At 47.3% G+C, this 26,543-nt stretch overlaps 2 protein-coding genes across 2 annotated transcripts; one reads left to right on the top strand and one right to left on the bottom strand.

Moving 5' to 3' along the window:
• Nucleotides 1-7,038: 7,038 nt before the first annotated feature.
• Nucleotides 7,039-8,886, bottom strand: LOC135400087 (uncharacterized). The gene is made up of 2 exons (XM_064631827.1): nucleotides 8,495-8,886; nucleotides 7,039-7,884 (listed from the first exon to the last, which is right to left on the bottom strand). Exons 1-2 carry the CDS (start codon nucleotides 8,779-8,781, stop codon nucleotides 7,521-7,523), a joined length of 651 nt encoding a protein of 216 aa, XP_064487897.1. The 5' UTR covers nucleotides 8,782-8,886; the 3' UTR covers nucleotides 7,039-7,520.
• A 13,326-nt stretch (nucleotides 8,887-22,212) lies between these two features.
• Nucleotides 22,213-26,241, top strand: LOC135400645 (uncharacterized protein K02A2.6-like). The gene has a single exon (XM_064632474.1). It carries the CDS (start codon nucleotides 22,213-22,215, stop codon nucleotides 26,239-26,241), a length of 4,029 nt encoding a protein of 1,342 aa, XP_064488544.1.
• The last annotated feature ends 302 nt before the right edge of the window (nucleotides 26,242-26,543 follow it).

Genomic DNA, 26,543 nt, shown 5'->3' with positions numbered 1-26,543 from the left:
TAGGCATTCCGGAAGATCCCGATCAGCCTTTCCGCACTTAGCAATACGAACGCTGCACATACCGTTCCGCAGAGCTCTATATGACAGGAGTAGTAGTAGTAATTAACTGAAAAAAAAAAAAAAGAAAAAGCGGGGGAAAGACTTGGAGCAGGGTGGCTGCCCTAAGGGCGCCTGCAGCTCCATCTCATTTAGGTGGTTTGAGGGTTATGATATGTGTTCCTGTTAGTAGCGGCAGTGTATACCGCTTTCTTTTAGGTAGACACACAATGCCTTGAGTGCCTTCATGTCTTGTTCCCTTGTAGGCCATCTTCCCATTACTTTGCAGTAAGAGAATGGTCTTTTGTCGAGTGTTTGAAGTGCATGGGACAGTCTTTCCCTTGCGTCTGCTTGTTCTGGGCACTGTATAAGTACGTGTAACGTGTCCTGGGGCACTTTGCAGATGTCGCACAGTCTTGAGGCCACAATACCGAGTTGGAATTGGGTGGTGGCAGTATATAGTGCGCCGAGTCGAATCCGGTGAATAGCCGTGTGGAGGCTTCGGCCGATGTCATGAGGAATGATTGCCGTGAGATCGGGGTCTATGTGAGACAGGAAATCTGTGTGCCGGAGTGCTTGCTTCCAGCTTTCCTTGGACCGTCTGATTGTCGATTTGTGGAGGAATGTCTTGGCGTCCGATTTTGTGAAATGTATTGCCGATAACTTGGTCTTACCCAGTGCATCCTTTGCTGTCTGGTCAGCTACTTCATTTCCTGGTATTCCGCAGTGGGAAGGTATCCACTGGAGGGAGATGGTGTGCCCTCTTCCCACTGCAGATGTGTATGCTTTGTAGATGTGGTACACCATTTGATCGTCCGTATCCTGCTTGATGATAGTGGCCAGGGCGGCTTTCGAGTCTGTGCAGAGTACCCACTTTTGTGCTGGGGAGCTCTGACAGGAGCTCTGGGGCACTTCGCTATGCTAGCGGTATTTTCGGGCTGTGTAGTAATCAAGCTTGGCCGTTTCGTCTGTCGTTGTTTAGCCTGCGTCAGATCAAAAGGGCGCTACTAAGAAAAGGTGCCTATTTGGTTGAGTGCCGTTGGAAACGGTGTAGCAACATATACACAGGGGTAAGGTGTCCGTGAAAAGAGCACGTGAAGAGCTCGCACGTGACTGGAGAGCGCAAACACGCGTGAGTATGATAAGTATAATGTATTTTATTTTATAGTTCAAATAATGCTGTTTTCATTCAGTATTGTTAAGTCTTGCGACAGTCGGTAGCTTGGTCGAGGGGCCCAGCACCCAGGCAGAACTCAGACGAGGCAAAAGTGAGTTGACAAGAACGGAATATATTTACATCGTGACAAGTGAAAGTGAAAAGCTCCCAACAGGGACAAAGGGGCCGCTTAAGTAGTCTCCGTCCGTGAGAAGGAGGTCACCAGCCGCGGCGAGTTCCAGGAAGACGACCTTGATCTCCTTCCCCTTTTGGGTGAATGGGGAAGCTCGCTGACAGGAACATGGCTGACCAACGACGAGGGGGGGAGACAAACATGGCGTGGCAGCCAGGTCGTAACAGCTCGTCGCCGCCCCGGGTTGACCTCGGACGAGTGTGCAGTTTAACGCTGGCCACTGGACGAGGTGGACCTTTCAGCAAACCAGGTGAACGAACTTTAAGGGCCCTCTCGCTGAAGTCTCTCTCAGGTTCCGGACGGGGCAGAATGCCAAGGCGTAGATCAAACTTCCCGTTCCTCTCGGTGGATGACGTGTAAGGAGAGCGCTGCCTCTGCTGCGTCGTGTTTCCGAGGCGAGTTTGTAGAGGCCAGGTAGACCTTGACGTTTGATCGTGATTGTGCCAGCTTCTCTTGAGAATAGTGGAGGCTGATGGGACAAGTATGCTGCAACAGGCAAAACAACAAGCAGAACAAAAATCCACAGAGCCAGCCCCAACAGGCGAGCCATCCGTCCCGGTCGTCCCACGGTCAGGATCAAAGAAAAGTTATGCGCTACATAAATTATTCCTAGCCTTTCGTTTGCTGGGCAATATCTTTAGCAAACAACACGCAAGTTAACCCATGCTTTCGGCTCTAGTACACAACAATGCGTGGAATATGTACACGGACTTCAAGCCCAAATTTTGTCGTAAACAGCTCAGTGAAAGTCAACAGGTATCAGGAGGTATATGTACAAGAGACAATTAAGGTCAGTTTACCACTCCGCTAACAGCGGCTCAGGCAATCCGCATTGACGTGCTGTTTTCCCTTCTTATAACGAACGACAAAATCGTGCTGTTGCAGTGCGAGACTCCATCTCAGCAGACGGCCATTTTTGCTAGACATCTGGCTCAACCATGTGAGCGGACAATGATCTGTGACCAGGATGAATTTAGCCCCGTACAGGTAGCAAGCAAGTTTTTGCGTCGCCCAAACCAAACACGCACACTCCTTTTCGGACGCGCTGTACGCTTCCTCCCTAAGGGACAATTTCCTACTTGCATATAATATAGGGTGCTCCTGTTGTTTTTCATCCTCCTGGCACAAAATTATTCCCATGCCCCTATTGCTCGCGTCGCATTGAACAGTAAACGTTTTAGAGAAGTCGGGCGCTTTGAGAACAGGAGGTTCCGCCAAAGCTTTCTTCAGACTCTGGAAAGCACTTTCCATTTTCTCGTCCCATTGTACCCTCGTGGGCGCCGACTTCCTGAGAGCGTCCGTCAAGGGGCTGGCCAGTTCAGAGTACTGTCGAATGTAGCTTCGATAGTAACCCGTCAAACCGAGAAACGCACGGAGTTCGGTTTTGTTCTGCGGTCTAGGGAAGTCAACGATAGCTGCTACCTTCAACTCGGCTGGTCTACGAAAGCCTTGTCCGACCCGGTGACCCAGATACAGGACCTCTGCCTGTCCAAGATGACATTTTGTCGTTTTTAGAGTTAGTCCCGCACTCTTTAACCTGTTGAAGATGTCGCGCAAGTGTTCTAAATGCTCTGACCAGGTCTCCGAGTAGATTGCTACGTCATCTAAGTAGGGAACGGCGTACTTTTCCGCCCCACGGAGCACTTGGTCCATTAATTTAGAAAATGCGAACGGCGCGTTCTTCAAACCAAAGCTCAGCATTAGCGGCTTAAAAGTACCCATCGGCGTCGTGAATGCCGCGTATCTCTGAGCCCTTTCAGTCATTGGCACCTGCCAGTACCCCCTGACAAGGTCTAGGGTTGAAATAAATTTCGCGCTGCTAACCCTTTCGACCCGTTCTTCCAGGTTTGGGATGGGGTACACCTGCGTTGACGTCACGGCATTTAGCTTACGGTAGTCTATGCAGGGTCGAGGTTCTTTGCCCGGAGCTTCGACAATGATCATAGGTGAAGCGTAGTCGCTTTCACCTGCTTCAATTATTTTCAAGTCTAGCATCCGCTGGATCTCTTTCCTCATAATCGACTCCTGTCTGGGTGATATGCGATAGGAACGTGAACGTACCGGCTCTGCTGTTGTAAGCTCTATGTCGTGGCAAATTAGATCTGTTTTTCCCGGTTTGTCCGAAAACAGTCCCTCAAAGTCCCTTATAAGATTCCTCAAATCGCATATTTGGGAATCGCTAAAATGCCTTTCTCCTGCTACAGTTCTTACAATGTCCTCAATACTCGGGTTTGATGAACCAATTTCGCCCCACTCGGGTATCTCCGTGTGCTGCTCCTCCGGCATATTTAACGCTACACTGACAATGTGCGTCGAATCGACATACGGCTTCATAAAGCGCGACCCGCATACGACGTTTTCTCGACGGGAAAGCGTCGACGGCTCGACGGTTTTCCGCTGAACTCCGAAAACAATAGGAGCAGGCCAGTTTCGCCGACGTCTGCGGTGAGCAGATCTCGACGGTTGACGCCGGAAGTAACGCGTCCTTCCTGACCAATTGGGTGTCTTGCCGGAAGTTGCCGCCTGAACAGCTAACTATCATGGCGTGCGGCGTAGAGATGTGTGTACCGAGGGTTCCATTTACCATTTCGTGAGCGCAAAATGAAAGAGACAAGGGAGATAGCGCATGAAGTGAAATTGAGGACGCAGGAACATTCCTCTCATGCAACGAACAAAGGCAAGTCGTCGCAGTTGCAAGTCAGATTGTTGCGATGGTTGTTTGCGAAGTAGACGAGGGAGTCACGCGAAGAATACGCATTTCATTTTTTATTATTTATTCTGTCGCACTCAACAAGCAACTGAAGCCATCTTCCTGAAGCTTCCCATCCGTTCTTGGGCTCGCAACAAACTGTCTTGCAACTGGGACGACTTGCCTTTGTTCGTTACACAAGAGGAATGCTCCTGCGTCCTCAATTTCAGTTCATACGCTATCTCCCTCGTCTGTTCATATCACTGTTCTCGGATCGTTCTTGAGCTGTGACAACAGTAAAAGCTTTTGTTGACAGCATCTGTATATTCTTTTTGCAATCTCCTCTCCTCAACCCGGCCTCTGGATGTCAAATAAAGTACTCATTGCTGGTTCTAAGTTTCTGTCGTCTGCTTCTTGTCGTGTTTTCTTCATCCTCGAGGAGTTGAGATGGTTTCACCGGGAATGTCAAAGGCACTCTTAAATGAAAAGCTGGTCGCTGAAGTGCACATGCGAAGGCCTCTATGGGATATGAGATGTCGTGAATACAAGGACCCGAAGAAAAAACACCTCTTGTGGATTCAAGTTGCCGAAACGCTCAACTGGAACGGTAATTCTAAGCTGCTTTTACTGTAGAACGCTATGATAAATTCGAATCTGAAAACTGAACGCGGTTCAATTAATCACATTGCTCTCCATTCAGTCACGGAAGTTCAAAACAGATGGAAGAGCTTACGAGATGCATTCGCGAAACGTCTCAAAGCGATATTGCAAAAGAAGAGGAGCGGCGCGGGCTCGGGAGATATCGAAGAAGTGGATGCAGACAGCGACGACTGGACACATTTTAAGCAGTTATTCTTCCTTAAAGACATATACAACACCAGGAGGTAAGCAACTAGGGCACCATGGTCAAAGTCTTTTTTACACTCCTCTTGTTGTCTTTTTTTTCTTTTCTTTTTCTAGTTTTGAACAAGGATGGGCAAAAATAAATTTTGGTGGTTTTAAATACTTGTCATGTCACCATCACTTGTCACCTCACAAAGGTGGGCAATATAATGACTAACGTTCTTAGGGAATGTGCATCCTGGGCAGACTTTAAGGGAAACTGTGCTGACATATGTGTAAATACTTTCATAAATGCATCGAATGAGCAAAAGATGAATGCGGACCAAGTAACTGTTGGTATTGGAATTCAAGGATCGTTAGAAACAGCATTCCTGCATCATGGTGATTTAAATGATTCTGTCATCCATGCAGCTCCTGTTTGATCAGACAGTGTTGGTTTGCGAAATCTATAACATCGATGCTATTCGACTGCTGACATCATGCTTTCTATCCAGGACATCTGGAAATTTACAGATGTGTCCCCTGCCTGCATCTAATAGCAGTGAGACAGCACAGTCATTACTTGAGAGTATGGTGACAGAATCGCACACAGGTTCTGTTTGCCTCTCGGGATTGACCCCTAGCTGCACATCACCACCTACAATATCCCATTCGTTACCACATGCCCCACCTTCCCCAGTTGCTCAAGCTTCTCCTCATATACCATGTGAAGATGATGCGACACGACCCTGTGAGACCCAGCCTGTCACTCCACTTCGCCAACCTTTATCCTCCCAACCACGAAGAAAACGTACCAGGACCTCAAACAACCATGAAAGGCTTGATGCTGAACTGCGTCTCATTGATCTGCAGCTGCAGCAAAGGCCCGACGAACATGACAGCCTCGGAAACATAATTGCAGAAGGTGCGCGACGCTGCCGACGCGAGTATTTGCATGGTTTGAGAGTTGAATTGTTGGACGTTCTCCACAGGTATGAAGAAATGAGCAGGCAATAAATAGTAGTATGTGCTGTGCAACCGCATGTTATTTCACAAGTAGACAAAAATGTACAACATGATACAGTATCAACAATGTATACAGCATAGTGGGTGTATTCCAAATACACAGTCCATGATGCATCACAATAAGTGGAGAGTATTACCGCTGTTTAAAAAAAAAAGGTTCGAGCTGCTGGTCACCTATGCAACATATCTAGAGCACTGTGTATGTATATGGTATAGGAATATGTACATATACACTGTAATTTCCCTCCTGTACAGATAGAAAAAAGCTGTACGTGGCAGCACCGATGCTATTTTTGCAGGTGGAAATCCTGTGGGAAAGCACATGCAAGCAGCATTGCTGCTGGCAATAACATTATATAGCTTAACATGCTACCTGCTTGAGTTTCTCCATGAAGAAATGACTTTGCAATAAACATATCTCAATGTTGTACAACAATACCTTGGTTTTACCATTTGACAATAATGAATAACCAATCTAACATTACTGATGAACTTCATATGCAGTAGACTGGGTACTTTGAAAGATGCAGTTGATGACACACAACAAAAAGGGAGATTAGGAACAGTTTAAACTGAGAGCTTTCTATGGAAAAGGATTTCAACAGCAGCGTCTATTCACGAATAATTCATCAAGCGACGTTTGTAGAACAACCCCCACAACACACAAAATTTATACAATAGTACTATACAAAACATAAAGTCCAACACAGCCATATTCACAGCCTATAACCATTCACATTTGTTTTCATGTAACAAAAGGAGTCACTATTCATATGTACATTAGGGTTGCCACCTTCTCCATCAGCCAATGACATGGGGGGGGGGGGGGGGGGGGGGGGGGGGCTTTGCATTTGAATTACTACGATGTATCAAAAGTTTTTTTTCTGTACCCAAACATTGTTTTAGTTACCTCAGACTACAGAAAGCCAGGACAGCCTGGTCACGCCGAAAGCCTAGATAAGCATTCACGGGGTTGAGACACTTGCATAGATGTGGTTCATTACGTCGTGGACACATTGCACTGCAGCTAAATACAAAGGGGAAAAAGTTATTCTTCTATGTGCCGTACCTAGTGAGATACAAGCCCTCAAGCACACCGCCGAGCAAAGCGCAGACGTCTCAGACCTCAGAGTTGCATGGATTTTTATGGGCAGCTGTAAGCATGTGACTTCTTGTGCGCTACCTCACTGGCGGCAGTGAGGTCTGTGATGAGAGAGGCACATACGCCTTGGTATCCGCGGTGCCTATTTTCTTTGCTTCTATGCTTCTATTCTTTCAGTGCAGGTTCACATCAGTGCAAATAACAATTTTTTATGTTTATCTGGGATAACCTGGGATGACCTGTCACAACCCCTTTTTGGCCAGCTGGAATGCATAACGTTGCATTTTTATTGGTCCTATCAATTTCATTTACATTGTGCCCAGTTCTGTGTGAGCTATCTCAAACTATGCACTCTATGGGGAGCTGTGCACCTATCCACTGTATGCATTTCACCTTCACCCAGACACAAAAAGCAAGACTTCAATTCCATAACTGTTCGGGTGAAATCCGGAGAGGTGACAATCCTAATGCACATCTTTCATGAAGAAACTGCCCTTCACTGTGGTTGTACCCTTGCCCACTGCCATGACAACTCCCCAGCTGGACTACAGAAGTATTTAGTAAATGCTTCCCTGCTTGCAGCGGCATCCCTGCTGAAGTTTCTTGCATGGGTGCGATGCAGAGAAGGCAACATTGAACAACCCTCCAGCTCCTGATGCCATCTTCCTTCAGTAATGTTGCTGTAGACATCCTGATTGTCACCATAGCCCACAGTGTCATTGTTGTGAGTGCTCAGGAAATTGTGAAGCACACAAGCTGCCTTTACAACACCATCTGCATTTTCTGGTATTAAGTTGATGGTCCTCAACAGGATCCTCCACCGTGCGCAGAGAATGCCGAATGCGTTTTCAACGCAGTTCCTACATGCAATGTAAATGGCATGTATAAGAATATTGAGCTCATACAAGTTTGTAGAAAGACAACTAGGAAAAAAACACAAAAAACAGAACAGAGCAGAAAACATTAACATAAGGAAATGAAACACAATTATATTGTTAGGAGGTTCTGCACACACTTAAAACGAGACTTCTGTGGACGCAGCACCTCTTCAAGTTACAAAAATGACCATGTGGTTTTGTCTGCATGTTCTTATGCTATTTTCTGTTTCCTTTCTTACTTCGTGGATTTTTTGGCTCCTTGCTCAGTTCAACTTGTAGGCCACAATTATATTACCCCACACGTGTCTGTCATGGCATGTTACACTTTAGTGTAACATTTCCATAACATACAGTTTCATGCATAAAACACTTCTTCTAAATTAATGAAGATGCCCTTAACATTTACCCACATTTTCGTCTCAGTCCAAGTAACTGTGTGGCTTGCAAAATGCTACACAAATATGCATAAGTACTCTACATGAAACAGTACAAAACCATACAACTGAGGTACTGTTATGCTGCCATAAAAGTGCTAAGAAGCAACATGTAAAAGTAATTGTATATCTAGAACTTTGCAAAATATATGCATTACCTGGCACGGCTCAACCGTAAGTTGAAGACCCTCTTTTCTGTAGGCAGGCCGAGGCCTGGGTAGGGCCTCAGAAAATCAGGTCGCAGTTGGAACGCCTCATCACCAATAAACACGTGGGGAGTCACCAGGTCGCTTCCAGGCAGTTTCTTCAACCCTGGGGTGTCCAAGGTGCCGCTTTCAAGGTGGTGGCCAATTGGAGATGCCTTGAACACTCCAGAATCACTTTGTCGTCCCTCAGCGCCAACATCAATCAGGACAAACCTGTAGCGGCTGTCTACGACAGCCATCAGGACTATCGAAAATGTCCCCTAGAGGACAAGAATACCTTAATAAATATGCACACAAGTAGCAACAGAGCTATGTGACACAGCTATGACATTCTGTATGTGATATTCAGAGAACAGAAAAATTTGGGTTACATCAACTGCGTCGCAAAGAGATGTACATGAACATCTGTTTTAATGTATATGTAAATAAGGTGTACAAAGCACAATTTTCCGGTATGCGGATGACAAAGTTGTCATCGTTTACAGAAATAATTATCGAGATACTGCATCGTACATTCGACATAACAGGAGCCATGAAATGGTAGAATCATACAAAATATTTGTTAACTTTTTCATACAAGTTCTATACTAGGAGTCCAAAGAAAGGATTGTTGAGAACCACTGGTCTACTCTATAATGCAAGTTACAAGTTTGTAGCAATTATTGCCCCAATATCTTGTGGCTGACTGGTATGGCCAACAAGCCAATAGGCTAATGCTGCATATGCTGAATATTGTAACATTTAAGTATGAATAAAAAATGCTGTTACCTTGTAGTTGTAGTACTGGGACCCAGTTTTTTTCGGCGCAACAATTCTGACGTGTTTGCCGTCAACTGCCCCTAGACAGTTTGGAAACTGCCACCGTTCATCAAAGCCTCTCGCAATGTCTGCCCATTCTGCAGGACCTGGTGGCTGTTGAGCAAAATACACAAGTTATAATTGCATATTCTGTGTGCATGTGCACGTGATTATGACTAGCTGCCAACCTATACCTTCATGTACAGGTCCCTCAGTCTTTCCCAGAGAACATTGCAAGTTAGGTGAATAGCCTCTCGTGCAGTTTCAAGTCCCACTCTGAAGGCCATTGCTACATCCTTAACATCTAAGCCGGATGACAGGTACCTGTGAAAGAGACAAAGAAGTCGTGAGATCCCAGTTCACTAGGCTTTGTTTGCTCATTCTTTGAGAGTATAGTGAACCACTGCTTAGCGAATTAGTAATAATAATAATAACGCTTTTTCATTGTGTGCCCAAGAACAGCCTCGAGGGCTTTGGTGTTGGTGTATGCTCACAAAGTATTACGTAATGCCTAAAGACGACACATGCCGAGGAAATGGACAATACACACACAGCTTACGTAGCACACATATAGTTCACAGAACATATATGCAATAATGTTGCTGGATAGATTGCTTATATCTAAAATTAAAGGCATATCTTATATAATACATTGCAAATTACAGATATGTGAAGCTAGCAATGAATTAATAAATTATAAATAAATGATTGTAGAAATTATACGCAATAAGAAAAACTTCAGAATGTCCGGGAGAAAAATATGTTGCACGCTTCCATAGCGATATGCATGAAATAGCAAAATGCAGAGATCCTAGCAACTATGGGGCAGTCAATTTGTGAATGTATGGACTTGTATAAGAAAGTGGCATCGGTAATGTTGCACTGAGTTGAAAGGGGAATGAGGCCAACGTGGTGGAGCAGTTATTCATAATTGTACAACTGGAGTCCCTGGGTGTGACGGATAGATAGTGCAAAATATGAATCACTTTTTTTTGGACAGCTTCGGTGAGGGTCCAAATTATAGCACGTGAGATGACATTTGTGCTGGAACTGTAGTCATAAGAGACTATGTTAGTTTTACGAGAGAAAGACATAACCTTGGTTTTGGCTGCGTTGATTACAAAGTTATTCGAGGGCACCAGTGGGTGCAGTTATGCTTCTGTTATGTGCAGTTCGAAGGGTACGATCGCCCGTTCCTGTTACCTCAGTGTAAATGCAAGTCGCTCAGCTGACGAAATCGGTTCTCTGCAGAGGTGGGCCTTTCGCAGATCATCTTCGACCAACTTGTGCAGCATGTCGAAAACTTCGGGACCCATGCGAAAGTACTTATGAAAGTAGCTGTTGTCCCCGCTGTCTCTCAGTTTTCGCATCTGCAAAAGTAAAGCGCTTTACGTTGTGAACGTAACACGGTGTCACTGCGCCTACAGTCACCATATATTACGCTAAACGTAGCTTATATAGTGACTGCAAGTGCAAAGTGCAAGAACGCAAAGTGTACGCTCGCGTGAGCGTAGGCATCGAAGAATATCAAATGGTACTCACTGCTGTGTGGAATTCACTTTCAGTCTTCCTATCTTCCCAAACAGGTCGAACCCACCAGCTCTTCTTGCACAAAAGCTCCTTCTTCTTAAGAAGAAGCACTTTCTTTTTCAGAAGCAGCAACTTTCGGCGTTCATCCATCGCGGTGATAGCGGCAGTGAACAAGAGAACGGAAGCGGAAATGCAAGCGATACACGGGATCAAGTTTCGTGCTTTTGTTGCCAAGTTATGTGTATGAAGTATTGTGCTACATTCTACACCTAAAACCTTAGTTCTCCGTCGCCTACGTTCTTCTTGTTAATGTTCGTGGCTTAAAACTCCGCAAGGGGTTCCGAAGGCCAAGCCGCCGAACATAACCGACGCCGCCCGAGGAGCCGTCGTATGCGGGTGGACTCGGCGGTTGTCCGTCGGGGTGACGTCACGACTGCGGAGTTGGGCGCTTTTCCGTCGAGAAAGCCGTCGTATGCGGGCGGCGCTTAAGGTTGGTGTGATACGTGCGGATCTCCTTCCTTTTTCCCCTTAGCTCCACCATGTAGGTTGTTTCGGACAACTTACGCACCACCTTGAACGGTCCATCCCAGTGAACCTGAAGCTTGTTCGCACGTGTAGGACGGAGTACAAGCACTTTGTCATTCTCTTTGTACACTCTAGGGCGCGCATTACGATCATAATATGTCTTAGCTCTTCTTTGTGAGTCGCGCATGTTAGCCTCGGCTATTTCTCTGGTATCTTGCAACCGCTGCAGGAGGTCTAAAACGTATTCGACTACTGTGTTGTCAGTACGTGGGTCTTCCCATTCTTCCCTTAGCAGCCTCATCGGGGACCTCAGTGTGCGCCCGTACACCAGTTCCGCGGGGCTGAACCCCGTTGCTTCGTGTGGCACCGAACGCAACGCAAACATGGCCCCAGGTAGACCTGCCTCCCAGTCTGTTTTGAAATCATGAACTAGTGCCCGCAAAACTCGTTTCAGTACCGAGTGCCACTTCTCCACGCTATTGCTCTGCGGGTGATAAAGGGAACTGTGAATCACTTTGATTCCGCATTTTTGCAAGAACGTGGTGGTAAGCGCACTCGTGAACACCGACCCATTATCGCACTGGATTTCCCTGGGAAATCCAATCCGAGCGAACACGGAAAGCAGGCCGTCTACGATCTCAGCGGAACACTGCTCTTTTAGGGGGACGGCTTCCGGGAATTTAGTCGCCGGGCAAATCATGGTCAGGATATATTTTGATCCTGATTTCGAAACGGGTAGAGGTCCGACAACATCTATAACCAACCGTTGGAACGGTTCGGAAATGACTGGCACCAACGTGAGAGGGGCTTTGCATCGCTCGTTAGGTTTCCCTATCCTCTGGCAAGTGTCGCATGCCCGCACGTACCTCTCGACATCTTTGAAACACCCTGGCCAGTACCATTCCTGCAACAGACGCTGTTTTGTTTTCCGTACACCCAGGTGTCCTGCCCACGAATTGTCATGAGACATCTTGAGGATATCTCCGCGCAAACTTTCGGGCACCATTAACTGGTCTACGACCTTGCCTCTGCGATCCTCGTAATGGCGGTAGAGGAGACCGTCCTGCATGATGATCTTTACATTACTCCTAGCCACACCCTCTCTGGTTGAGTCCCAGATTTTTCTCAGCGTCGGGTCCGCTTTCTGAAGCGCGATTAGCTCATCCTTACTGATGCGCACCAAATTTCTTAGCGCTCCGCTCGACGGTGCCAGGTATTCACCGACCTGACTAACGTCTGACTCATTGGGGCTGACTATGTCCTGCTGACTACTTTCCTGACTTGGCTCTTTCTCGCGAATTCCGACCTGGTTCGCTAGTTCCGATTCCTCAATTTCCTTTTCCGCCGCTTTCGCCTTCAATTCTCGCGCTTTGGCCCTAGTGAGAGCGAACACCCCCGCTTCATCTATCTTTATGCCCTCCTTGCGCATGAGGTGGGCAGTACGATTGGATAGTAAGTACAGGTACTGGTCAGGAAGACGATCCGTCACTGCTGCCTCAGTGCGAAAATCACCAAACGGCCCAGTAATACACACCTCGGCCACCGGTAGGCAAACACTGTCTTTCTCCATAACCTGGCGTATCCACGCACACTTCGACAAGTAATGCTCCGGTAAAACAAATGAGGGATGCACTAGATCTAGGTTGGCACCACTGTCACGTAACACCGTACACGGACGACCGTTCACCTGAAGCTCATACAAATACGGCTTCATTATCTCCTCCTCCGTTGCACTGCTGTCGTCCGCGTAAGCTAATGCGACGCGCGGGTTTCTACATCCCGCGGCTATGTGGCCCTGTTCCTTACACCTATGGCATACGATAGGCTGCTTCCTCTCAAACGCTTTGCTGTTGCGTCTTTCTTCGTGCCCTCCTTTAGGCCCTGTGCCTTCGCCGGTTGAATTCTCCTTCGGGGAGGAGTCATCAGCGTTACCGTTTTTCGGTTCTTGTTTCCGATTTCCCTTCAAAAAATGCTTCCGCGATTTCCCTAGCGGTTTCCCGTCTTGGCTGCCCATACCTCTTAGAGAAACGTATTCGTCCGCGTGGTCCGCAGCTATCTCAACGGTGACAACGCCGGACTTATCCCGCACCCAGTTCCGCATCTGGTCTGGCAGCTCATTGAAGAACTGTTCGAGCGCAATTACTTCTAAGACCTTTTCTGGGTCACCGAACGCTTCGGCGCTTTTCATCCATTCGCTAAGATTAGCTTTGATTTCGAACCCGCGTTCGGCATAGCTGCTGACCTTTCTGCCGTCTCCGTCGCGGAATCTAAGCCGAAATGCTTCTGCCGACAGCCGGAATTTCTTCAATAGGCTCTGCTTCACTTTCTCATAGCATTTCGCGTCCTCCGCCGATAGACGAGCTACACTGTCAGCCGCCTCACATGGTAGAACAGTCATGAGTCTAGCCGGCCACGAATCCCTTCCGTAGTTTTCTCGCTCGCACGCACGCTCAAAATTGACCAAGAAAAGTCCTATATCCTGACCTATCTTGAACGGCTGCAACAGCTTCGACATGTCTACGTTTTGTGTTCTCGGGATCGACCCCACGTCTTGCGACTGACTGCCTGTTAGACGTTTCAGTTCTACTTCCAACTTGAGCTTTTCTAGTTCTCTCTGATGAGCTCTTTCTTCTTTCTCACGATCCTTTTGTTCTTCCTCACGCTCCTTCTCCTCGCTGATTTTTTTAAGGGTTTCCCTGACATCGTCATCCCCTAAATCAGCCTCAACAATTGCCTCAATCACCTGCGCCTTTTTCGTTGTGCTGTTTACATTTAACCCGAATTCTTTGCACACCCGGATCAAATCGGTCCGAAGGAATGGTGTAAGATCCATGCTGACTGCCAACGATGTTGCCCACACACCTCTGATATTTTAGACAAAGTGCTAACAATATCTATAGAGGGACCCAACGGAATAGAATTGTAGCTATTCCCACAATCTAATCCTGACCAAAGGGCAACAGAGTCAAACCGCTCACCAATCGTAGGCCAAAATCCATGGATTCCGTCCAGCTGTTGTTCACCAGTCCGGCAAATGAGAAGGATCCCGTCGCTGCCATCCAGTTGTTAAGTCTTGCGACAGTCGGTAGCTTGGTCGAGGGGCCCAGCACCCAGGCAGAACTCAGACGAGGCAAAAGTGAGTTGACAAGAACGGAATATATTTACATCGTGACAAGTGAAAGTGAAAAGCTCCCAACAGGGACAAAGGGGCCGCTTAAGTAGTCTCCGTCCGTGAGAAGGAGGTCACCAGCCGCGGCGAGTTCCAGGAAGACGACCTTGATCTCCTTCCCCTTTTGGGTGAATGGGGAAGCTCGCTGACAGGAACATGGCTGACCAACGACGAGGGGGGGAGACAAACATGGCGTGGCAGCCAGGTCGTAACAGTATATCCAAGATTCTTGGACCTTGGCGCAATCTGAGGCACAATCTTGGCACAATCCGACACATTATAAAGTTCAATTCTTGAATCTTATAATGTGTCGGGTTGTAGCCGGGAAACCACAAGGTGTACACAGCGCAGTGTTGCTGTGGCCCAGCCTATACCGGAGTGCAGGGGTGAATGCGACGCTAAGTCGTAAACGACGCACAAGAGACGTAAAGAGGCGAGGGAAATTAACCTCCTGGAATGTGGAAGGGAGATAGAATCGTTACCATTTTTCGAATGAGATCTTATAATTATTGTGTTTCGATGCCAGTTTTATTTAACGAAGATCTATCTCTTTTGGAAATAGTTCGACCCATCAAAATGCTCAGTTAACTAAAACGATAAAGAAACAGCGACGTGGATACAGCGTCTTCTCTTTTGTGCACGCACAAAGGTCATGCTGAAGAGTGAGAGGTATAGCGGTTTCGAACCCTATACCATCGGCCGTGTTGCGTGAGGTCTTTCCTGCGCTTTCCAACAGATATACTCTAGATGGATGTCGGCCCAGTATACAGAATCGCCACTTCTCCTCTTCTGCATGTCCCCTCTACACCGCTCATATAGCACGAGTTGCTGCTGCCAGACCCAACGAGCAACAGCTCTATACTCCGTGCACGTTATACCAGTGACACCCCCCCCCCCACACACACACACACACATTCCAGAGCAAACACGCTCAAGTGTGATCTACTCGCAGACGAAGCGATATGTATTTTTAGCTCCGTCAGTTTATCCGTACGCCCTTACGTATCATCATCATAAACAACTCTTCGTTTTGCGTACGGAGAAATCGTTTTTTTGTTCGGCGACCGCGAGTCATCCATTTGCAATCCAATAGCAAGGTCAGGAGAACGGTAGATAAAAAAACCCCGTCAATTACTACCCCATCCGTCATTTCCAACTCTCTCATTATATTCGTTCCACCCATCCACTTGGAGCAGCCGTCAATTTGGTGTGTGACGTTGCTTTCGGTCTTCTTCCATTACAAACGGGAGAAAATGAATCGGCTGTACAACTCTCTTAATGAAAGTAACGGTGAGACTGCGGGGTGAATAACCGCTCCTCCTCGATGCCTTCCTGGCCGTGGACGTGTTAGTTAGTCGCCGCAGAGTAAACTCGGGCGTTGCAAGGAGTGACCAGTCGGGTATTTCGTCTCGTTGCGTGGCTACGTCACTTTCGTCTTCGGAAATCTGTCTGTGCAGAAATCAACATTCGGTTAGCTGCCAAAAAAAAAAAGAGTGTGCGATTCGTATATCACTCTTAGAAATGAACTTTACCGCACAGCACGTTCCTAGCCAACCATCATCTCGAATGATATCGCTATCTGCCCAGGGGAATTAATCGCTTCAACGTCGTCACGGTCGTTACGGGCAATAGAGTGGCGGGAAATTCAAAAAGGCGGGCGGGAATTTCAAAAAGATGGGCACATGACACATTGCGCATGACGTATACCACGCCCTTCACGTATCGCGCGTAGTGTGCTGTGCACGTGTTTTATCACGTGTCCTTCTCGACGAGTGCCCCGCCCCTCGTTAGCTGGTAACGTGTGCAAGCCATTACGTCCCCTGATTTGTTGAAAACGGGAGGCGCACGCCTTTTTTGTGACACCTATGCAGTTCATAATTGCCACAAAGATGGCGTACGCCCCCCGTTTTCATCAAATCAGGGGAAAGAATGTTGTTATCTGGGATGGTAGTTGGCTAGGAGCGTGCTATGTGGTAAAGTTCGTGTTTAAGAGTGCAGTGATAACTTTTACAAATCAGGAGTGATATCGATACCCCTCTGTGCAATGGCTGGCCTCCACCGTGTTATGTGGTGAAGCTCTGTTTTGAGAGTGTACCTGCACTCTTAAAAATGAACTTCACCGCATAGCACGCTCCTAGCCAACCATAATCTCGAATGATATCATTATCTGACCTGATTTGTTCAAAACGGGAGGCGTACGTCTTTTTGTGACAATTATGAACAGCATCAGTGTCACAAAAAGGGCGTACGCCTCCCCTTTTCAACAAATCAGGGCAGATAACGATATCACTCGGGATGATGGTTCGCTAGGAGCGTGCTATGCGGTGAAGTTCATTTTTAAGAGTGTGGCCGAGGACACCAGCAACTTTTCGGCACCCTGCAGGTTGCTACAACAGCAGAACGTTCCTCTCAGATTATCTTCTCGGCACACCTAGCTTACCTACGTGCTAGCTAGACATTTACAGCGTTGAATATAATCAAATATTTGAAAACCATAGTGGACTATTTATTTTATAGGGTTCGTAAACGCAGCGCATCCATGCCACGTCTTACCGAAAAATATCCCAAGAACAACACTCCAAAAACAGAGCATCATCGCAGAGATAGCTGCTAGCCAGCCAACCATCATCCCGTATGATAACGTCCTCACCCTTGAACTGAATGGAAACGGGGGGCGTACGCCATTTTTGTGGCAATTATGAACTGCATAATGCCACAAAAAATGGCGTACGCCCCCCGTTTTTAGCAAATCAGGGGAAAGAACGATGTCACTCGGGATGGTGGTTGGCTAGGAGCGTGCTATGCGGTGAAGTTCTGTTTATAGAGTGAAGGACGACGGGGGGGGGGGGGGATAAAAAAGAAAAAAAAAAACGACAGGAAGGAAAGGTTAGTCAGGCGTAGTCAGCTTCAGCATGCTTGTACTTGAGGCACGGCTTCCACGTAGAATGCGTGTCCATCAGCATGAATATGTATAATGATGGAAAGTAAATGCTCTGAGGCTGGAACACAGACAGACGAACACAACACAAGGAGTAGGAGACTTAAAGGTTAGGTAAACAACCACAACCGCTTATTCGGGGAGCTGAAGCCCAGATAGTTAAAAAAACAAATACCGCGAGAACATGATGCCCAAGGCTTATGTTGTGTTTTTGTTCAGCCTCAAAACATTTACTTTCCATCATGTCCACCAGATAGTGCTGCCTCGTCATAGTCATGATTTAGTTGTTGTTGTTGTTGTTGCTGCCTCGTGAGGTATGTCAGTGTATCAGAAAACATGTAGGAGAGAATGAGAAAAAAATGAGCGCGTGCCCCGTTAGTAGTGGTTAGCCCACTCAACCGACAAATGAGAGCTACGTGGTTCGATTCCTGCCGTTGTCTTGTCCTTTTGACGACTGCCATATTTCAATGTGCAATGACACTTGCACATTTAAAAGAACCTGATAGAATATGGATTTGGATTCTTTCGTATCCAGTCCAATCCAATCCAATAGCACGAAAGAAAGCGGCGCTCAATAACCTCCGGGCTGTCCCACCAAAGCCAGTTAGTAGACCACCGTACAAACACATACATCGAAAGGAACTGCTAGCTGATGACATCCATGAAATAACTCTTGCATCATCCAACGTTCGTCGCTAGCGAGCAATTTCGAGTAATTTCATACTTTCTTTAATGTATTCGCGAGAGCAGGCCGATTAACATTCAGCCGAGTGCTGCAGCTAAGGGTTTCCCTTTTGTCGAAAGTAAAGGGTTGAACGAACCTCTGTTTTGGACGGGCGACCGTTCCGTGTGTCAAGCTGATGGATAGAAATCATTTTCCAACCCCAGGAGGTCCGCCTGACTAAGCGCTCTGGAATGTCGCAGTGTTCCTCCTGTGTGGGAGGCGTGGGTCGTCCTGTGTTGTTGTCCTTAGACGATTCATTGAGACGAACGAATTCCGTGGATGATGGCTTGAGAGTTGAATGAACATCCCGCTATCTTTTGTTTCCCCGATTCTGATTTGCACCTGTTACTTCTGAAATAAGCGGTGTGGGTCGGCGATACGTTCGTGTGGTTTGCCAATCGTGGCTTTGTTACGACTCACTCACCCATTTTTTTCCCTCTTGGCAGATTGAAAAGTTCATCATATGAAGGTTGTCGGGGAAGGTCAAAGCTCGTCTTGGTCATGCAGGAGCAGGGGTATATAGAAAAGTCACGTGTTATTTACAACGCGACAACAACAACAACAAATAAATCATGACTATGGCCTGGGGTGGTTCACCGCTTGAGAGCAGTACACTACCCCATTACACGAGAAACATGATATGTGAAATATGAAAATGAAGTTATGTGCAAGTATACAACTCTTGAACTCCCGTCCCCTGGTTGCGCAACGCTACGTCCCACAAAAAAGGAAGAAGCACATGAAAGAAGCGCCAATGGTCCTTGAGATGCAGGGGAGGACCCTACAGCGTCTGGAGCAAGCCGGTAGCCAAGAGGAACTCCAAGAACATCAAGAAGACCTCGATGGAGTTGCACATGGCTCTGACATGGGCCAAGAATTGCAGCCAGGTTGAACGTCTGTCGGCTAGCACCACTCAGCTGAGCACAGAGTTGCCGCCTCTCCGTTTCGTACAGCTTACATTCTATTAGGACGTGCTCAATGTTCACTACGACGCCACATTTGGAGCATAGGCAGCTGTCACAGTATCCGACAACGCAATGCCTTACAATAATGCATGTAAACTAACAAATGAAGCAAGAAGTGGAAGTGGTGACCTAGTAAAGTACACTCTTAGAAACGAACTTCACCGCATAGCACGCTCCTAGCCAACCATGATCTCGAATGATATCACTGTCTGCCCTGATTTGTTGAAAACGGGAGGCGTACGCCTTTTTTGTGACACTTATGCTGTTCATAAGTATCACAAAAAGGAGTACGCCTCCCGTTAGTTGGCCATCGTGGTTGGCTAGGAGCGTGCCATGCGGTGAAGTTCATTTCTAAGAGTGTAGTGTGTTCGATGTGAACGAAACAACGCCTTCGTGGAATTCACATGCACACTCTTGAAAATGAACTTCACCACATAGCACGCTCCTAGCCAACCAACATCTTGAATGATATCGTTATCTACCCTGATTTGTTGAAAACGAGAGGCGTACGCCTTTTCTGTGACACTTATGCTGTTCATAATTGTCACAGAAAAGGCGTACGCCTCCCGTTTTCAACAAATCAGGGCAGATAACAATATCATTCGAGATAATGGTTGGCTAGGAGCGTGCTATGTGGTGAAGTTCATTTTTAAGAGTGCACGGAAGTCGGCATTGAGACACAACACATTTCATGGAGGTTGACACGGTTCCATTCCACCTAGGATTAGCTAGCATATAATACCTCCGAATATTCCTCGCTACACTAAAATAGTGTATGAAAACGAACTTGCCCATTCAGCACGAAGGATGTGAAATAAATTCGCGGACTATACACGCGATCCAGTACCGTGCAGCATGAGCAACTATACGCCTTATGAAGGCGGAGTAGCAAGCTGGCTCGTGTATTGCTAATGCTATCCCTTCCATTCCTTTACAATAAACATATCCACCCTCCCAAGTGTAAAGCTTGAGCAAACAACACACCCAGTATATGTCGTTCGTGCGCTGATAGTTTATTCTAATGAATGCAGTATGTGGAAGCCGCTCTCACGAGTCAGAGATGAAGAGTCGGGCATGCGGAACATTTTTCACTCGACGTGTGTTTCTTTTCAAGAATCCCGTTAGTTTTATCTCGGCCATCGCCGTTAAACAATTCAAAAATTTCGAAAACACGAGGACTAAAAGTATCCACTAGTGTAAACCGTTTCTGACAGGATATAAATACGTAAGATATGTTTGGCGAAGAACCGCCTCACTCACTTGCTAACACACTTTACTTACGTTTAAAATAACAAAGTAGACTTCGGCTTTTACAAAGACGCTGTTCGCAATACGTGAATGCGGTATCTTGAGTGGTACTGATACAAGACAAAAACATGAACGAACCAGAAGAGTAAACAGCGGAAACTGGGTTGCGGTGATAGAGTGCAGTGGTGCTCACCACCGTGCAAGCTTCGAAGGAACGCTATCGGGCTAATGATCGCGGGGCAACAAATGCTGCAACGTATGTCTGCTTTCGACCGGATGTGTCTTTATAGAGCCCTACAAAAAGCGTCAGTTAGTTCACCCTGCCTCGAAGAAATGTGTGTATCTAGTTATGTTTTTAACCGAACCTGACTGGTATATAATTAGACCCTGAAGATTTCGGGTTTTATTTTTTCAAAATTCGGGGGGTAAAATTCAGGTCAATCACTTGATGTCAAAAATTCATGCAAATTCGGGCGGAAAAATTACCAACAGACTGAATTTGGGGATAAATCGGGCTCTATTGTCGAACAACCGTTCGTTGTACAGCCTATCCAGAGTATCAGACGTTGAGATCAACCGTGTATTTTGTGAAAAATTAGTATGTCATTGCCGTGAGGTGCCTAGCTTAGGTGCAGTTTTGCGGGTAGAAATCGGGTTTAACCCTAAACCGGTGAACCTCGATTCGGGGTGCAAATTCGGGGAAAAATCGGGTTTAACCCTAAAACTTCAGGGTCTATATATAATCAAGCTAGTATCGTAATTAAAATGACACGCTTAATATGTGAGAGAGAGAGTTGTTCGGCAAATGTCACTTCCAGCCGTCAACGCTCCTGTCCTTCAACCAAAAAAGAAAAGTTCATGCAATGTCCCGCTTGCTTCGTTGTTACGGATAAATTTATTCAAGGTTGTGCGCACGGGTGCAGTCGCTATTTACAATTGTTCGTGACTACGACGATGATGGAAACAAGAAAAAGAATATGACGTAAGTTGCGACAGCGTCGGACTTGTCACTCAATTTTTCATGGACTGGTCACTACAATTTTTCATGATATAAGTGTGCTTTGATTGCTACTATGCGGGAGTCTAACATACGGGAACAGGTCCTCGGAGCATCAGAATTTCTTATCTTCTATGGTGCCGAAGTACCGTTCAAAAGCAGTGTCGAGAAGTGTAATTTTAGGGAACTGTTTAAGCGAAAATCCTGCGATGTGTTAGCTCTCGTGTACAACTACGTTACCTTAGTGCTGCCGGGTAGAAACAATATAGGAACAACACAACAATAGGAAACAACTTCTATTGGCAAGGCAATTGTAAAGTTGGAGACATCGCTGCGCCTTTCTTATTTCTTGCGAGACCACGTGCTGAATTATTCATTTGTAGGATACAAAATTGACTTGTCTCTATAGAGTGGAACTACGCTTTTTTTTCTTTTGTTTTTTTACACGAGTCCCACCACATACGAACACAAAATAGTCCTGTTTTGGTTTAAAGACGCGTGTTAGAACAAAACTTTTGACCGAATCATTTCCATATGTGAAGCTGTCTCAGAGTAAAGTCTATACTGTAGTGGCCTGAGAGCAAGAAACAGCTGATCGAGAGGAAGACGAAACGTCGTCAGCTGTTCTCGCGCTCTTCAGCACCAGCTAGTAGGATCAGCTTCGTCTTCGATCGTTGGCCTCGACGGGGAAGCTTCGCTGTCCACGGTCTCTCTCACCTTGCCCCATTAAACCGTTTATTTCTCCCTGGGCCTGGTATCTCAACTGGCGACGAGCAATGGCGACTCAACCCAGTTTGTCGGGCGACGACAACTCTCGCAGATTCCGCAGTCCAGGAATATTTGACCCGGCCAAGGAAGATTGGAACATGTATCAAGTAAGGTTTGAGGCTGCACTTCGGGTGGCTAGAGTCACCGAAGAGGAAGACAAAACCAATTTGCTCATAACGTCGCTCACCCCTGAAGTATTCAAACATTTATACAACCTTGTTCAGCCACGGGACATTCTGTCCGTTGCATATTCTGAACTCACAAGGAAGCTTGCCGAGCATTACACCCCAAAGAAGTTTAAAGAATTTGAGAGGTGGAAACTTTTTTCAACCCGTCAAAACGAGTCGGAGTCTGTCAAAGACTTTTTGGAACGCCTTTCCGCCATCATCCCTCATTGTGAATATGAAGCAGAAACCGATGTGAGAGCATGTTCTTTATTAACTGCCTTCATTGTGGGACTTCATGATCCACGAATTCGCGCCCGTTTAGTCCTAGAGAAGGCTCTCACGCTTGAAACTGCTACCAACATGGCTGACAAAACGTTGACCGCAGAAGCCGAGTCTCGCCAACTTCATGCCGAGCAGACCGTGCATAAGTTAGAAAAAAGAAGCGATCATGCAAGATGTGTTCGCTGCGGCAATAGTAATCATGACTCGGACACATGTCGATTCAGAGATGAAGACTGCCATAACTGCGGCAAAACTGGCCATATCGCTAAGATGTGCCGTGCCAATCGTCCTTCGAAAGGGAAGAAGAGCTATCGGAACGTGGAGTATGTTTCGGATGTTTTCTTCGCGGGTACCGGTGAAGACAAGTTTGTGACTTGCCAGATAGGGTCGCACGATGTGCTGCTACAAGTGGACACCGGATCGCAGGCCACTCTTCTCAATACTTCTACCTATGTTAGGTTAGGTAAACCCAAGCTGAAACAACCACGGTTCCGTCTTCGGTCTTTCAGCAAAGACGATATACCCCTTCGTGGCCAGACGGAAGTGGAAGTATCTTATGGTGGACGGAAGAGGAAGTTAGAAGTGTTCTTTACTAACATGGAGCACACTAACCTACTGGGTAGAGATTGGATTCGTCACCTGGGACTGGATCTTAATGAGTTGTTCGTCGGAAGTGTTGTCAGGCCTGGAAGTTCACTCGAAAAGGTCTTGTCCAAGTTTCCCGACCTGTTCCAATCCCGTCTGGGGAGGTGCACAAAGGCGAAGGTGCATCTACATTTCAAGGAGGCTGCTCAACCAAAGTTTTTTAAACCGCGTCCGATTCCATTTGCTACGAGGCAAGCAGTCGAAGCAGACATCGAGAGACAAGTTAAGAACGGAGTGCTAACGCCGGTCGACGTTTCGGAGTGGGCTACCCCCATCGTCGTCGTTCCTAAGCCGAATGGGGCTGTTCGGGTTTGCGGGGATTTCAGTGTGACGGTGAACCCGCAGTTGGCTGTATCGCAGTACCCACTCCCTAGGCCTGAAGAGCTGTTAGCCGTACTCAATGGCGGACAGCGGTTTTCCAAGTTAGACTTGTCGGAAGCTTATCTCCAGATGGAGCTCGACGACGAAGCACAGAAGGTCCTTGTCATCAATACGCACAAAGGACTCTTCCGATTTACACGAATGCCCTTTGGAATCGCCTCAGCACCGGCAGTTTTTCAACGAATCATGGAGCAGGTCATCGCAGGCATACCGTCGGTTGCCTGCTATTTAGATGACATCATCGTCACAGGCAAATCCGATGATGAGCATTTGGACAATCTCCAGCAGGTCTTTGGCCGACTACGCGAGTTTGGGTTTACACTGAAGCGCGAGAAATGTGCTTTTTTTCGGGCCGAAGTGGAGTACTTGGGGCATGTAGTCAACGCACAGGGTTTCCGGCCATCGCCCAAGAAGGTGTCCGCAGTGCTCAATATGCCAGCACCCACGAACGTCTCCGAGCTGCGGTCATTCCTTGGTATGGTACAACATTACGGAAAATACCTAAAATCGCTTGCTGATGTCGTTGCGCCCCTCAATGACCTCCTGAAGAAAGCCGTACCGTGGGAATGGTCTTCGGGTTGTGTGGAGGCTTTTGAAAAGGTCAAGATGATGCTGGTATCTGTGGACGCGCTTACGCATTTCGATCCTGCAAAACCCATTTTCTTAGCCGCAGATGCATCTTCTAGAGGTCTTGGAGCTGTTATCTATCACAAGGTCGATGGCAAAGACATGGCAGTGGCACACGCTTCGAAGACATTGACTGCCCCGGAGAAGAACTACTCACAGATAGAGAGGGAGGCCTTAGCCATCATTTTTGGCGTCAGGAAGTTTCATCAGTATCTCTGGGGCCGGAGGTTTGTTCTGTACACGGACCATAAGCCCCTGACCACGATCTTTGGTCCCAAGAAAGGAATTCCTGCGACAACCGCCAGTCGCTTGCAACGATGGGCTTTGATCTTAATGAACTACATCTTTGACATTCAATATACGCCAACTGCGAAATTTGGAAACGCCGACGGCCTCTCTCGTCTGCCTGAGGGTCCAGATGGAGACTTTGACCGAGAGATGGAACGGGGCATCTTCGACGTCTTCCTGACAGAGGTAAACGTAGTGTTGGACCATCAGGTCTCTACCTTACCCATTTCCGTCGAGGATATTGCTGTGGCCACGTCACAGGACCCGGACCTGGCCAGGGTGGCTGCATTCGTTTCCGGTGGTTGGCCGACGCACGTCGATCCCTGTTTGGAAGCGTTCTTTCAACGCCGCACGGAGCTAACGATCTACAAAGGATGTCTGCTCTGGGGGATACGAACGGTGATACCACCCAAATTCCGAAGTCCTCTGCTAAGTCTCCTTCATGAGAGCCATATTGGACAAACAAAGATGAAGATGTTAGCTCGGTCCTATTTGTGGTGGCCGGGCCTCGACAGAGATATCGAAAGGGAAGTGAGAAGTTGTGAGCCATGCGCCTCTGTTGCTGCACACGAGGTACCGGTGCCACTTCACCAGTGGGAACCCGCAGATAAGCCTTGGGTACGTCTGCATGCCGATTTCGCTGAGCTGAATGGGAAGCACTACCTCATAGTAATAGACGCCTACAGCAAATGGCCGGAAATAGAACAACTGACAAGCACAGCTGCTGAGAAGACTGCTATTGCTTTTTCCGACATGTTCACACGAAATGGCTTGCCAGAGGTTCTGGTCACCGACAATGGTCCACCGTTCACCAGCAAGGAGTTTAAGAACTTCCTTCAGGCAAACGAGATACGTCACGTTCTGACGCCGCCATACCATCCGCAATCGAATGGTCTCGCGGAGAACTTTGTGCGTACCTTCAAAACAGCCCTTCGCCGCGCAGCGCTGGAAGGGACGAAGGACAGTGTTCGTAGTTTCCTGTTCAAGTACAGGATAACCCCGCATGCCACAACAGGGCGCTCTCCCTGTGCAATGTTAAATGGACGTCAGTTTCGACACTTCCTAGATTTTATTCGTCCTGGTCAGCCCGATATCTCCGGTACAGTGCGCATGTCGCGCGAACGTCAGAAACGCAACTATGACAAGTGCAGCCGAGACAGGAGCTTTGGGATAAACCAAAAGGTCTGGATGTTGGACCCTGGCAAGAAATCCCACTGGAAAGTTGGTGTCGTTCTCTCCAAACAAGGGTCGGCAATTTACGTCGTCGAAGATGAGCAGCAGAGGCGACACCGCGTACACAAGGACCACCTCAAGTGCCGGCACTCCGTTGATTCCTGGCCTGACCAAGCTTCAGTTCCAGAGGTATTCCGAAAAGACGAGGTTCCTCTTCCCCCTCCTTGCTGCCGAGATCCTCGTCCAGAAGAGGGGAACCAGAACGACTTCCACGAACCCCATGGTAACAATGACGCTATTGCTCCTGGTCATCACGAGCCATATGTGAAGCTGTCTCAGAGTAAAGTCTATACGAGCACCCCCGTGGTCATCCTTGGTCCAGCAAGAATACTCTCCCATCACCACGCAGCACCCACGCCTCATCATCAGAAGCCGCCCTCTCCTTCCCCCGTTTCTATGAATGTCTATATTTAACGGTGCCCCTAAATCAGAACACGCAAACGGGTCGAGTGCGGTCGTCCGAATCACCTTTCCGCAAACACGCTTTAACTCTTTCTTTCGGCAGCGAGAATATATCGCCTTATTCTCTTCGCGCACAATGCGCCGGCCTACGCTGATGAAACCAAAAGTGGACACAGAAGTCGGCCAACAGAAGTCAGGTTGGCCACACAGCCAGATTAGCATCCAGTTCTGTTGCGTTCGTGAAAGTACGTGTAGCCACGCTCATGAGAAGCTATACGAAAAAGCGTTTACTTTCGTTGTGCGTGGAAGCCATT

Source organism: Ornithodoros turicata, chromosome 7, assembly GCF_037126465.1.
Source record: "Ornithodoros turicata isolate Travis chromosome 7, ASM3712646v1, whole genome shotgun sequence".
Lineage (NCBI taxonomy): Eukaryota > Metazoa > Arthropoda > Arachnida > Ixodida > Argasidae > Ornithodoros > Ornithodoros turicata.
The sequence above is the reverse complement of the archived record's forward strand: the minus strand, read 5'-3'. Positions and strand labels throughout refer to the sequence as shown.